Source organism: Onychostoma macrolepis, chromosome 16, assembly GCF_012432095.1.
Source record: "Onychostoma macrolepis isolate SWU-2019 chromosome 16, ASM1243209v1, whole genome shotgun sequence".
NCBI lineage: Eukaryota > Metazoa > Chordata > Actinopteri > Cypriniformes > Cyprinidae > Onychostoma > Onychostoma macrolepis.
The window spans coordinates 8,694,571-8,709,955 of NC_081170.1; the positions used below are offsets into that span (position 1 = coordinate 8,694,571).

Sequence of the window (15,385 nt, forward strand, 5' to 3'; positions counted from 1 at the left end):
AAGTGTGTTGAATTCTAATATGCATGCCTGTTTTTTCCCATCTGTTCTTCACACAGGTCTCAGCCACTGATCCAGATCAGGAGGCGGACCAGCGTGCAGTGCGGTATTCTCTACATGGGCAGGGAGCTGGTAGCGAATTCACCATAGATGAGATGAACGGTAGGATCTTCGCCCAACGTCATTTAGATCGTGAGGTTCGCTCGGCCTGGCAATTCCTTGTACTTGCCACTGATGAGAATGGAGCAGGTCTTACTGGGTTTGCTGATGTTCTAGTCGAAGTGCAGGATATCAATGACAACGCACCTGTTTTCCTGTGTGCAACGGACAACTGCTTTTTAGGTCACGTGCCTGAGAACTCCCCAGCGGACACTTCCATAATGGAGATGCGGGCCACTGATCTAGATGATCCAAAAGCTGGGAAGAACGCTATCCTTACCTACAGAATTGTTCAGAATGTGCGCAATGAGATCAATCTTAACCTCTTCTCCATCAACCCAGCCACTGGCACAATTTATACTGTTCTTCGCTCTTTGGACAGGGAAGTGGTGGATCGATACCTCGTTGTGGTAGAAGCTCGTGATGGAGGAGGACTTTCAGGCACAGGAACAGCCACCATCATAGTTTCTGACGTGAATGACCATCCTCCAGTGTTCACCCAGAGGGTCTACATGGCCTCTATGCCAGAAAACTTGGACATCAACAGTGAGGTAGTGGTAGTGGCTGCCACCGATGGTGATGAAGGTGAAAATTCGGTCATGACATTTAGTATCATTGGTGGAGATGAAGACCGCAAATTCTTCATCGAGACTGACAAGGTGAACCGTCGTGGCATAGTGAGGCTAAAAAAGAAGATTGACTTTGAAAAGCCACATGAGCGCACATTCAACTTGACAGTCAAAGTGGAGGATGCTGACTTCTTTAGCCTGGCCTACTGCATCATTCAGGTGGAAGACTCCAATGACCATGCTCCAGTCTTCTTCCCACAGTTCTACGAGGCAGGATCTATGTTCGAAGACGTTCCAATAGGCACCATCGTGGCACAGGTGACAGCCATGGATCTGGACTCTGGTCAAAATGGGAGATTCACATACAGCATCGCCTCAGAATCAGACCCCTTTCAGCAGTTCCTGGTGGATAAGAGTGGTTGGGTTGTGGTAGCTGACTCTCTGGACAGGGAGAAGGTGTCTCAACATAGGCTTATGATCCTGGCCACAGACATGGGCAGCCCTGCTCTGACTGGCTCTGCCATCGTGCTAGTGACCGTACAAGATGTCAATGACAATGGACCAGAGTTTGAGGCTCCATATCGGCCCATTCTGTGGGAGAACACTATTGCACCACAGGTCGTTCACATGAACGACACATCCATTCTGTTGAATGTTATTGACAGAGACACATCATCCAATGGAGGACCTTTTTCCATCCGTCTGCTGATGTTGACCTCTGACGTTACTAATTTCAACTTGACTGATCTGCGGAACGGCAGTGCCATGATAACCGCTCTACGCAGCTTTGACCGGGAACAGCAGAAGCAGTATCTTCTTCCCATCCTGATGATTGACAGCGGCTCTCCACCAATGAGCTCCACCAGTACACTCACCGTCATAATTGGAGATAAAAATGACCATCCCCATGCACCTGGACACAGCGAGTTCATAGTGTACAACTTACAGGGTATGTTCCAAATAAATGTCATAATCTTGCTACTATGGTACTAAAATTCAGCAGGAAGTTATTTACATCCCTTATGCTACTTTAATATATACTATGATACTAGAATTAATATACCATGTTTTTTAAGGTACTTCCAAGAATACCATGATACTACCATTGTGCAAAATACAATGGTTGCACTTTTTGTAAGAGTAAGCATTTTAATTTAGCATGATATTTGCTTGGTACTCAAAAGTACTTCAAAATATACCATGGTACTGCCATGGTAAATGTGTAAAAACCGATGGTATTGCCATTGCTACATGTCCAGAATACCATGGTAGTGCCATGCTTCACTTCCAAAGTAATATGGCATTACTTTAAGGTACTTAAATATATTTCATGGTAAATATGTAAGAAAAACTTTGGTACTGCCATGATGCATTCCCAAAACACTATGTTTTTTAAGCCTTCTTAATATACTGTATCACATTTTAGGAAAGAAATATAGTATTATTTGATATATTTTTAGCATTTTTCTCTTTTCTCTGATGGAAATGCATTAGCCTTCTAATAAGAATTCGTCATGTAGCTCAAACATGGCATGATGCTAACAATTTACTTAAATCCCAGGTTTAAGAGGCACATAAACAGGAGCCATTTTAAAGGATGTTGATTTCATGACTAACAGGATTACAGCATTTCGTTTTGCCTTTTGGAGAAATGGCAATGCTGCATGCTAATAGCATTGCATCCCCCCCACTGTGCTGTTTAAGTGGGTCCATATGTGCCAATGAAATGCTCTGCGTTTTGCTTATCTTTTTAAAGATATGTCTCCTCCGCCCACCCACACACGCGCATCGCCCCAGGTATTGCACAGCCTGGATGGAGGTAGCTTTTCTCTAACCTCATTATGTATTTTCCCCAGGTACACTCCCTACGACGGTGCTTGGACAGGTTCAATCCCCTGACCTTGATGATTGGAGCGAGAAGGTTTACAAGTTCGAAGGCAAACCCCCCAGGTGCTTTGATCTTCTATTGAAGTTTGATTCAAACTCTACTGTGTCAAGTGACACTTACAAGAGAAGAAAAAAAGAACAAAAGTGAGGGGAAGATAAAGGAGGAGAGCGTGCAGAGCACGGCATATTAGCTGACTGACATCTTGCTTGTCACTCGCCTTTTTAATTTCAAAATTCACTCTGAAGTGATACACGGGTTCTCTCCTAACTGATAAGAAAGATTACGTTGGCTAGAGGTTCTCTCTAATGAGCTGCATCTAAGTGATGGTCTTTGTCCAAACCAGACTCTGTGGCTCATGCCAGCAATGGCACCTTTAAGCAAAGCGATTATGCTAACACTCCAGCAAGCAATGCCAACTCAATCAGTTTAGTCTTGAGTTCAATCACAGTCTATTTCAAGTTCCATCCAAAGCTGTGCCCGACGGTGTGTTGTGGAGGATCTGCTCTCATTAATTTGGATAATTAACACATTAATACATTAGCAGTTTGATGCTAGCTAGTGTGACACATCTCTTGGCACCGAGAGCGTAGCTTCGATCCAAGCAGTTTTTCATTTGCTTACTTGACAGTTAAGTACCTAATTTGGCACCGGAGCTGAAGGTTACCATCGAGGTGGAACTCTATTCCTGTTATATGAACATGATTGAATTTAATTTGAGCAGTGTGACTACTGTGAGTTTAGCGACCTTGCACAATGTTTGAAGTTACAGGGCCAAACATAGCTTCATAGCAAACACCATATTAAGAGCCATAAACGAGTGTTGCTTTAATAGACGTGTCAATTTCATTTTGTGTCCTGGTCCTTTTAGCTCATGCTACAAGACAGAAGCTCGTCACTCACACTAGTCTGTAATCACAGATGCCACAATAAATTTTGAAATCTGGTTCCAAGAGAGACATGAGCAACAGCCAATGACATTGCGAGTCTTATTTTCCAATTATTTTTTCAGCTTGTGCAAAACATTCCAAAAAATGACCATAAACCCTTCCTCCAAGCTGTCAAGTACCAACTCTTGCATTACTATGTGCGTTAATTTATGTGAGAAAATGCAAATTCAGGATAGTGGATACGGTCAGGGAAGCCTTTGTGCTTCTCAGTATTCTCAGTATAAGTTCAAAAGAACAGCATTTATTTGAAATAGATTTTTATGTATAACAAAAAAGTCTTTACTGTGACAGCTGATTAACTGAACGCATCCTTGCTAATTAATTCCTTTTAAAAAATCATACTCACCCCAAATGTTATGTAGTGTAATTTTCTATTTTTAAGCATAAATCTAAAACAATTTAGTGATAGTTTATACTTAAAAGCAAGAAAAATGCAGAGAGATAATACAGCTGTGACCTAGACAGAGGAGTGTATCCATACAAAAGAGAGAGAGTGAAAGAGAGATTGGTGCAGCCCAGCTGTTCCTGGAATCTCTTATCCAGAACAGCAGAAGTGTCCCTGTCCTGGTCATCACATCTGGAGACGGAGACAGGAGTTGACATAAGTGCTTTCACTGATATATACACTGCCATTAATAATACAGCTTGAGTCATCTTACAGCATCAGTGCTGCTCTCTCATGTGTGATGATCCAGGAATGAACCTTGGAATGAATCTCCAGTTGCTGTTTGTAAAAGTTTAAAGGGATAGTTCACCAAAAAAATGGAGAATCTGACTCAGTTTTGTCACCCTCATGCTGGTCCAAACCCATATGGTTTTCTTTCTTCCGTCAAACACAGACAGAATGTTGACATTGCTCTTTGTCTAAGAATAAAAAGTGAAGGAGTACAGATGCTGTTGAACTCCAACAAAAACAAAAAAGCAACATCAAAGTATTATAAAAGGCTTCCATCCAAATGCTTTGTACACTATATTCCAAATACTATTCCACACATTCTCCTAAACATCATTTATTTTTTAATCCTTATTGTATATTATATTTAAGTAAAAATATTTAAGGTGGAGAATTGAGATGATCATAAATACACAAGTTGAATCTTGAACCATGCATTAATTCTCATCCTTTTACCCCATTGAACATGAACCCACACAGGCAGTTCAGCCTGAACCAAAATACCGGTCAGCTGAGCATCCGAGAGGGAACACCAGCTGGATTTTACAGCCTGCAGGTGAGGGTGGCAGATAAGAGCTGGCCTGATGTCACCTCATCGGCCGAGGTCACGGTGATGGAGCTGGAGGAGGAGGCGCTGAGGAATGCTGGGTCCATCAGACTGGCCAGTGAGTGACATTTTCTTTCAAAAAACTAAAATCTTAATATAGAAAAGCTCATTATTGTTTTGATTTATTAATCTATTAATTCTTAAACTTGAACATAACACAGTGTTATATTTAACCATTGTGTGACAGGATTTTCTTTTTCCCAAAAATGCTTATTTCATTGAAATAAAACGTATTGACTGGGTATAACAACTTCCTTTAATTTTTGTACTTTTTAAAAAACAATTTTTAAAAAATAAATGGCTTATGTTGGCTTCAGTAGCCTTGTGGGCAGCGTGCCGACATACAGCGCCCTTGCACTATGGGCGTCCCGAGTTTGAATCCCAGCACGTGGACATTTCCCGATCACGCCCCCCTCTCTCTCTCCCACTTCGCTTCTTGTCATTACACTGTCCTATCTAAATAAAGGCAAAACACCAAAAAAATCAATCTTAAAAATAAATTATGCTATATTATTACCAAATGGTGGAATCAGTAATTTTATCATCTTCTAAAATCATTGAATATCTAAAATTAGAAACCTGAATGCTTAGCATTTGCATCCCTGTATCCCATTGGAAAAAATTGCTGATATTTATTCCCAATCATTTTGTTTGACCTTAAAAGTTTGTGCATCACATGTAAATCTGTCACATGTAATGCAAGCTGATATTGATGATTGAGCATAATGCAATCTGCAGCCTGACAGTAAGTACAGTGGCCGGGAAGTGCAAAACAACATTACAAAGTGTGAAACACTTTTACGAAGCTCGAGACAAATTTACATTTTGGAAAACATTTTTACCTATCATAAAACACAATTACATGGGGAAAACACTTTTACCAAGGACGAAACAAATTTACATTTTAGAAAACAAATTAACAAGACGCAAAACACTTTTACCAGTCCCGAAACAAATTTACAATGACAGATTCTTCACGGAAAGGGAATGTACCACACACCGGAAGTGACGCGGTGAAAGCACAGTTGCCAAGTCCGCAACTTTGGGCTTCTTTTTTTGTAAAGTTGCGGGAAAAAATCCCTGGTCGCGGGTTGCAGTTTTTTAGGCTTATTTAAAAAATATGGTTGCTTGTTAGGGAAATCTGACAAGCAACTTCGTTTTTTTATTTATGTTCGCCGTATTCTCCAATGCATTGATTGACACTTTGTCTGCTCGCAGTTAATAACCAACCAGTGCAATAATATAAGTGCTGCAGCGTAATTTGCCATATGTTCCGCTCCATCATTAGAGAAAAATCACATTCAAAAAGAAGACGCGTGACGCTGTAATCCAAGCAATGATAGAAGTAGACGTAGAGGAGTGGGATGACTTTCTTTTAGCCTATTTTTTACAATGCTTTTATAATGTATTAATTATCACGGGCGTCGGGATGTAATAAAAAAAACAAAAACAAGTAGTCATATCCTAATACTGAGTAAATACATTTGGTTCTAATAGCCTGGTATGGCAAGATGTCTTAAAATGTATTTCTTGTTTTAACATTTAAACTTAGACCACATTAATAGATTACCTTTTTACTTCATGAATACACATAAATGACAGCTTAATGATTTTTTAAATCTTTTTTATTCTATTTTTAATAATATTTTATTTTTAAATATAATATATTATTATTTAATATAATACTTTATATTTTTTTCTATAATATTTATGTGGCATTTCGTTTATGTCATTTATTTGATAGTTATTTTATTTTGAATGGAAGAAAAACCTGTTTTTGACCTCAAAATAAAGCACTTTCCCTCTGTGGGGACGAGCAGTTTTGTGGTGCTTGGAATTCTTTATAATTAATTAAAAACAAATATTGCCACATTGATGGCTCAAGAAGGTGTAATTGTTCAAATAACACATTATTTCATTAAAAAAAAAAAATAAATAAAAAATAAAAAAAAATATATATATATATATATATATATATATAAATTGTAACCAAGTGTTTTTCATGTGTAATATTTCGGGAAAGAAAAATGGACATTTCCATAGAATGACCCCTATATATTTTAGGCTATAAATATGTGGCTATTACAGCTCCCCTTTGAAGCTCTTGTGTTTTTCTCCTTTTCCATCTCTCCAATCCTATTCTGCTCACAGGTGATTAGAGACGAGTTTTGATCCCACTTTTGTTGCAGTTTGCTCATTTTTATAAAATAGCTTCTGTTTTTGCTTTTCAGATAAAAGAGTGGTTTCAGTTTAATATGTTGCAGACTCGTTTATTGGTAATAATTGATAATAAATCATCCAAAAATATATATATATTGGGCTTGTTTTGGGCTTGTTTTTGAAGCTGCGGTTGCTTATTTGTCTCGCGAGAGTTGGCAACTGTGGGTGAAAGGTGGTGTTGTGGTGTAAATGGCGTAAATAAAGTTTATGGTGACCGAACATGGACTGCGGCCGAGGGATGTTTTGCCCGTTTTGTGGCAAACACATGAGCAGCTTAACGCGGTTTTGCTTTACGTGTGGTAGGTGTTTGGAGTTTCTAAAGGACGCGGACCAGACGGAAACACAGGGGACGTCTCGACAGCCGGACAGTGTTCAGCTGCTCATGTGTTTGCCACAAAACGGGCAAAACATCCCTCATCCACAATCCATGTTCGGTCACCATAAACTTTATTTACGGCATTTACTCCACAACCACAACACGAATTTACCGCGCTCACCAACAACAACACCTTTCACCACGTCACTTCCGGTGTGTGGTACATTCCCTTTCCGTGAAGAATCTGTCATTATAAATTTGTTTCGGAACTGGTAAAAGTGTTTTGCGTCTTGTTAATTTGTTTTCTAAAATGTAAATTTGTTTCGTCCTTGGTAAAAGTGTTTTCCCCATGTAATTGTGTTTTATGATAGGTAAAAATGTTTTCCAAAATGTAAATTTGTCTCGAGCTTCATAAAAGTGTTTCACACTTTGTAATGTTGTTTTGCACTTCCCGGCCACCGTAAGTAAGTGCTCTTACTCATTTCACATTTGCATAGAAGTCTTAGCATAGAAGGGACAGCATGAAAAAAGTCCTACAAAATAGGGTCAGAGAGATGGTGTAAATCATATGGCTAAAAAAAACCTACATTTTGGAACAAGGAACATTTTAAGTTGTTAAACAGATGTGACCATATTAATAAATATGCTTGGGTTTTACTTTGATATCTAGTTCTTTGTTTGTGTGTTTGCTATGCACAGACCTGACTGCAAATGAATTTTTCCGAATATCAACGAATGAGGAGAGCCGATACATGCGTCTCCGCCGCCTCTTGTCCGACCTCTTCCAGACTGATATGGAGAATGTTGATGTCTTCAGCCTGGCTAGTGGCAGCCAGCCAGCTCAGCATCACCTCAGCGTGTGGTTTGCCGCCCATGGCTCGCCATACTACAAGCCCGAGAAACTCCACGGCTACGTGGCAATGCACAAAGCTAAGGTGACAAAGACAAGTGCACAAAAACTCACACTTTCACACCAAACCATGTCTCCTGTGTTTCTCACATAGGCACAGACATGGAGTCTATGAGACCGTTCACATTTACATGCATCTCACACCTGCAGCTAAAAAAGAGACACACTTTGCAACGGGTCAATGAATATTTCATTTCCATGTAAGGTATGAGATGGTGGGCTGATGTGGGCTGGGCCGGGGAGGCAAGCAGGATTTCTGAAAGGGAGTGAGGGAGGAATGGATAGAAAGAACATGTTGCTCCCTGTGCAGCATCCACCAGTCTATAAATCAGGTGTAGAGTGGGCGCTCTTCACAGCCCAGCGTGGTGCTAATGCTCTCACCGAGATGATGTTGATGCACTACACAGGAAGCTGCTCTGACATTTTTAGAGCCGCTGCTGAGAGATGTGATGGACTGCCCTTGAGTCCAGAACAAACAAACACACTCATACTAACAACACGTGCAGAAATGATTATGGTGAATCAATTGTGTTGCATTGTTCCTCTTGTAAATTGTTTTGGATAATAATGTATTTGGATAAAAAAATTATGCTAAAGAAATAGTTCAACAAAAATGAAAATGTAGTCATCCAAACTTATGCTCTTGTCGTTCCAAACCTGCATGACCTTTATTTCATATCATTTTATTCAGTAGAATGAATAAGGTGTTCTTTTATTTATGTTGGGTGACCAACTGTTTCAGTATGTTGTGCAGTTTTGCTTATGTGTACAAAAAAAATCATTTTAATAAAATAATTTTTTAATAATTTTATCAACAAATATAGTAAAAAAAAGGAAAGTTGTGGAAGTAACATTAATTCAACAAATAATTAAATAGGATTTGTTGTTCTCTTTCAGTTGGAGTCTGCTCTGGGTGTGACCATTCTACAGGTCGGGGTGGACGAGTGCACCTATGCAGCCTGTGGTCAGACAGGTGGCTGCTCTAGCAAGGTGACATTCAGTGACACCCCTAAAACACTGAACAACGGGAATGTCTCTTTGGTGTCTGTCTCAGCCAAAGCAAGCGCTCAGTGTGGCTGCCTCGCTCGAGAGGGCGTTCACCTGCACTGCTCTTCATACTCGTACAACCCTTGCCTGAACGGAGGCACCTGTGTGGATAGTGAACTAGGCTACAGGTAAAACAGACTAGCGTTCTTGCACTCTTGTTAGCAAGAGTGTCTCTCGTCAGTCTTGTTAATAATTGCTTGTTTTTCTATATAATAGAATAAATGTTGTTCACTTTTGGGGAAGCATTGGCTGATCAACCGCTCTGTTGCAGGTGTAAATGTCCCCCTATGTTTGATGGACCAGAATGCCAGCAAACCAAGCACAGTTTCCTTGGGAATGGTTATGCTTGGTTCCCTCCCATAAGGCCTTGCTTCCAGAGCCACATCTCTCTGGAGTTCATCACAGAAGCAGGCAATGGCCTGCTGTTCTACAATGGCCCAATGGGAACACCTCAGCCTGGAGAAAAAGAGGACTTCATTGCACTGGGTATGTATTGTATGCATAATTGTCGCATTTCACTGTTTATTTGCATAGTGCATAGTTTTAGTAATTTTGTTCTGTGCTTTTGTCATTTTTATCATTTATTTATTTATATTAATAAATAGATGTATTTTTATTTCAAGTCATATTTATTTTTAGATTACTTTTAGTTTTAGTAAATTTCAGTACTTAATTTTAGTACTTAAAATTATTTCAACTAGTTTCTATGGGAACATTTCTCATTTTAAGTTCATTTAATATTAGTTAACAATACCATATGCACCACATTCTGAATGATGGGAAAAAAATTAGTTGAAATCTGTTTGGACTGAAACCACATATGTAAACCTTTACTATTAACCTGGGGGTAAAAAAACCTGAACAAAGCCTTTAAAAACAATCTCAATAATGGAGAAAACATCTGTCGTAGTGCCATCATAATTTAAGATTCTCCTCTTACACTGCATGACATTAATTTCCTCTACCAATTAATTGTGTTACTAAAATCGATTAATGGCAACAAACACAATCTAAAGTGAGCCATTAATTATAGATGTTTGTAAATGTGTGTGGTCAGCAGTGGTGTGAATGGGTTTTGGGTCAGCATTGATCTTGACCCCAAGTCACCGGTGAAGGTCACATATTCAGATTCTGCGCCACCTGTCCAATACTGTATTGTGCAACTGGTCGTATGATTTCAGGAAACGACCCTCCCGTGGCCTTGCATAAGCTTACATCATCAGTTTGGTACATGTTTTTATTGAACTGGGGCCAAAACCCTCCACTGCAGTGACAGCAATTTCAAACTGACCACAAATTGATTACGAATAAGCATTTTTTACTGCTGGGGTCAAAACCAATCTTAGGGGGCATAAAACAGCATTAGACTTTCATGTCACATGTGTTTGCAGCACTGGTGTCATATGCTTTCCTATGATGAGTTTGAGAACTTGTTAAAGGTGAAGTGTACTAGTGGCACTAAATCTATGTGATTGTTTCGACATTTTATCATCCTCTGGACAAAACTGGTCTGATTTTGAGGTGTTATTCATTTTCGTAGCACAAAAAGACAAGTTACAAAAGTCTTCAAGCCCAGAACTGCCTTTTTTCATATTAATTCACAGTTTCCACAAAAATATTATGCAGCACAAATGTTTTCAGCATTGTTAATAATAAAAAATGTTTCTTTGAGCACCAAATCTGCAAATTAGAATTGTTTCTGATGGATCATGTGACACTGAAGACTAGAGTAATGGCTACTGAGAATTCAGCTTTGCCATTATGAGAATAAATGGCATATTAAAACATATTAATTGTAATAATATTTCCCAATATTACTCGTTCTAATGTATCTTTATCAAATAAATGCAGCCTTGGTGAGCATAAGAGACTTCTTTTAAAAACATTAGAAACTTTTACCAACCCAAAATTTTTGAATGGTACAGCGTACCTCTTGGCACTCATATTAATATTCTGTGTGTCTTCTAATGAAATTCCATGATTGTGTTTCTTTCATTAGAGCTGAAAAATGGAGTTCCTGTGCTGAGTGTCAATCACGGTTCGGGGACCCTAACACTGCAGCTGCCCACGAGAGCCACTGTCACGGACCGCCGCTGGCATCACCTGGACATCATCAGCGATGGCAAGGTACAAGCGTAGATTGAAATGAAAGGCATGTGACCAGGATGAGACACTGGGCATTTGCCATTCCCAGAGGAATTTTTGTTTGATTTTATAATGTTCTTGAAACATGAAGCTGTCAGAGAGTCCAGATCATCACATAGCTTTGAGGTTCACACCGGGTAAAGCAGATTGTGAGCTTTATCGCCTTTGGGATTTGGGTCTAAAATATTCCATTATGAAACGTGACCTCTTGTGCACTCAGATGCCTTGAAGTTAAATCATTGTGTGTGTGTTTTTGTGTAGACTGTGCAGATGATTCTGGACCACTGCTCTGGTGCTATGGTGAATGAGGTGGAAGGCTTGGGAGCTGAGATGTTTGAGACTGATCAGTCGGTGTGCAAGGCCTCCGGAGAGACGCCAGGCAGTGAAAGGTCAAATTAGATTTTTGTATTTAGAGAAATACCCTGCTGAAAAGATCCACTTAGACCATTTGCATGCTGTCCAGGATTCCCAATTTTATAAAATGCCAAGTTTATTAAAAAATTTTCGTGGCCTCATACCTTAAGCCCATCTATATGCTAGTGTCTTTCTTTTCCAGGACAACACACCAAAATGCTGTTAACTTATCTTTCACTCAGGCATATACAAATATTTGTCTTATAAGTGCTCTCTAGAATACCTCCTGCCTTTGACTAGCAATAGCAAGTAGTAAATCATGGTTCCTGGCTGTGATGTAAACTAAATGCCACATATGCTCATTTCTCTTCAGGTTTTTGGATGTCTACCAGCCTCTCCAGCTGGGTGGGGTTAAAGAGACACACTCACTCCGTAGGTCACACCCCCATTACAAAGGATTTGTGGGATGCATGAGGAACCTGGTGGTGGACAGTCAGGTAAAACCAGTGTAAATCTGTTTATTCATCTAGGTGCTACTTTGTTTTGAACTTTTTAAGTCTGTTCTGTATAGTATAGCTTTCTGGAGGGAGTCTTGGCGGAAGTAAAATATAACTTAACAAAGCACGTTAAATAAGACTATTCTTAAATACTTGTACTAAGTGCTGGAAGTATTTACTTCACTGATAATGGGAAAAGCTGATACTTTTAAGTGTGTCCCACATCATAAAATTAAATCATAACTTCTCGTTATGCAATGTTTGCATTTGCCTTTAATCATTACCTCAAAATACATTACTATTTAACATTACTTGCCTGCTTAAATTCTGTGGTAGCAATGCATTTTTCTGCATTTTTCCCAACTGAAAAAGTTGAATATTAATTATTACAGACTCCTCTTCTTTCATTGTGCAAGAGGTTGTGGGAAATATTGCCAAAAAATACATACACAAACGCACACTCCAAAAACTGTTTGGCTTAATATTTTCAGTATGCTATTTTCAGTGGATTTGGTAAGCACTAATTCTATTTGGATGGATTATTTGTAAATACATACATGTTGTTTCTATTTTAAATATGATTGCATTATTAAGAGAACAGGTAACACTATTGGGACCAATTCTCATTAATAACTAGTTGCTTATTAGCATGCCAATATATTGGCTGTTTATTAGTGCTTATTGTATAAAGCACATATTCTGCATGACCATATTCTACATCCCTAATCCTACCCAATACCTAAACTTAACAACTACATTATTAACTATTATTTTGAGGCAAAATTCGTAGTTAATGGTTTGTTAATGGCGAGAATTGGACCTTAAAATAAGGTGTGACCAGAGAAGATTATGCTTTCTAGTTTATTGACAATGGGCCTTATTCTTAAACATAAACAAAATGAATTCTGCTGAAAATCATTCGTAAAACCACTAAAATTCATATCTTTACATATGAATGCAGAAATGAATTATACTCACATTTCTGAATGAATCTGTCACATTCCGACTGAATGTGTTCCAATCTACGATCTTTTGTTTGGACGGAACAGAGGTTTACCTGAGCCACTTTCTGACAGTCGATACGGATCAATGATGTTCAGGATTGTGCTGAATCAGGCCTTTCTCTGTGTGTGTCTGTTTTCTGTCAGGTGTACGACCTCGGCAGCGCAGCAGAGAGTGAGAACAGCACCCCGGGATGTGCCCTAACAGATGGTGTGTGTCTGACCGCTGGAGGACCCTCCTGTGGGGTCCATGGGAAATGTCTGGGGGAATGGGGCTCCTTCAGTTGTGATTGCCATCCTGGATATAGTGGACACAAGTGTGACAAAGCCCTTCCTGAGTGGTCGTTTGAGAAAGACAGTGTGCTGAGGTACCAGCTGAGAGGTGGAGGAAGTCCTCGCAAAACCCAAGCTCACTTCCTACTGAGAACCCGCTCCTCCATGGGCAGCCTGCTCAGCATGGCCTCACGTGACGCCAACGAGTTCATTATTCTGGAAGTGAGTGATACGCATGATTGCAATACCATCTGATTCAAAAGCATTCAAATTCAAGTGTCCAAATAAATCTGAAAATGTTTTAAAGCTGTAATGCTGTGCCATTTTCTTGTCTCTCAGATAGTAGATGGGTACCTCACTGTCCGTGCTAACCTTGGGGACGGCGCTCACTCTCTGAAGCTAACAGGTCATCGTGTGAACCTCGGCCAGTGGGTCTTTGTCAGCCTTCACCGCCATGACAACATCTTCACCCTGCGACTGGAGCAGGGTGGGGGTTCGCGAGAGATCACGGGGGTCCTGGGTCAGAAGAAGGAAATAGTAGTTCACCCCTCCAGTGTGTTTCTGGGAAACAGCGCCACTCCAAACACACAGGGGGACTTTCAAGGTGGGATTCAAATCAATGAGTTTGTCTGTTTTGCTTTGTTGAACTCCTGATAAGAGTGAATTTGTTTTCTAATTCTGTTTTTATTATTCACGCTTTTGAAGATTAAAGCTTAATATTTAACTTAGTTACACAACTCTCTGGAATGCTTGATTCTGATTGGTTAGTCTCAGCATTTTGAGGTCAAATATGTTTGTGTAATTACATCTAGACTGTATAATTGACTTTGTCAAACAATCACCTGCAATGTGCAATGTATAATATTATGTTTCATGAATATTATTGTAATATACCCCAACTTTCAAAAGGATGAGGTGGGTAAGATTTGATTTATTTTATTTTATTTTTGCAAGGACACGATCATTTGATTGTAAATACAATTATAATGTTATGAAAGATTTTTTCTTCCAAAAATCCTCAAAAAATCTCAGTTTCCACAAAAATATTAAGCAATGCAGCTGTTTTCAACATTGATAATAAAGTTATAAAAGAGTAATGGCTGCTGACAATTCAGCTTTGTCATCACAGGAATAAATTATATTTTAAAATATATTATATAATAGTTCAGAATAATAGTTAATAATAATTCTAATAATAATTAGAATAATAGTTCAAAATATTACTGTTTTACTATAATTTTGCTGAAATAAATGCAACCTTGCTGAGCATTTAAAAACATGAAAAATTCTTATTGACCCCAAATTTTTGAACAGTAGTATGAAATGTAATGTTTTAATATATTTTTTAATAAATATTTACAATATTTTAAATGTCCATTTATTGATTTATTTAGTAAGTAACTGTAGTGAGTGAGATTGTGCATAGTCAGGTGGTCATTATTGCAAAATAAACCAGATGATCAAAATTACAGTCATTATAAAGTCCAAGAACACGTTATATATTGCAAATAAAAGTCACAGTAACAAAAACGAAATATTGCATTTTCACCATGTTTTTTTTTTTTTTTTTTTACCATACAGGCTGTATGCGGGATGTAAGACTGAACGGTCACTCTCTGCCGCTGGATAGTCAGGGCACAGAGTTCAGTACTGTGCTGGAGCGCCGAGGAGTCGTGCCCGGCTGCCACTCTGACGCCTGCAGTGCCAAACCCTGCCTGAGTCCACTGTACTGCGTCGACCTGTGGAGGAAACATGAGTGCAGGTGAACACTCTCTCCCACAC

At 39.1% G+C, this 15,385-nt stretch overlaps 1 protein-coding gene across 3 annotated transcripts in view; it reads left to right on the forward strand.

Annotated features, from left to right (window-relative positions):
• si:dkey-22o22.2 (neural-cadherin) overlaps window positions 1-15,385 on the forward strand; it is a 120,349-nt gene that overhangs the window by 99,761 nt on the left and 5,203 nt on the right. For 2 of the 3 annotated variants that reach the window (XR_009266505.1, XM_058747742.1), the window contains exons 18-29: window positions 57-1,674; window positions 2,582-2,675; window positions 4,714-4,898; window positions 8,076-8,311; window positions 9,184-9,461; window positions 9,605-9,819; window positions 11,333-11,460; window positions 11,740-11,867; window positions 12,206-12,329; window positions 13,478-13,825; window positions 13,943-14,207; window positions 15,185-15,365. Coding sequence is in view for 2 of the 3 variants with exons in the window: in XM_058747742.1 (XP_058603725.1) it covers window positions 57-1,674; window positions 2,582-2,675; window positions 4,714-4,898; window positions 8,076-8,311; window positions 9,184-9,461; window positions 9,605-9,819; window positions 11,333-11,460; window positions 11,740-11,867; window positions 12,206-12,329; window positions 13,478-13,825; window positions 13,943-14,207; window positions 15,185-15,365 (3,800 nt within the window). In the remaining variant the exon portion in view is untranslated. The remainder of the gene's footprint in view (window positions 1-56; window positions 1,675-2,581; window positions 2,676-4,713; window positions 4,899-8,075; window positions 8,312-9,183; window positions 9,462-9,604; window positions 9,820-11,332; window positions 11,461-11,739; window positions 11,868-12,205; window positions 12,330-13,477; window positions 13,826-13,942; window positions 14,208-15,184; window positions 15,366-15,385) is intronic. The other variant, XM_058747743.1, reaches the window with a different exon arrangement.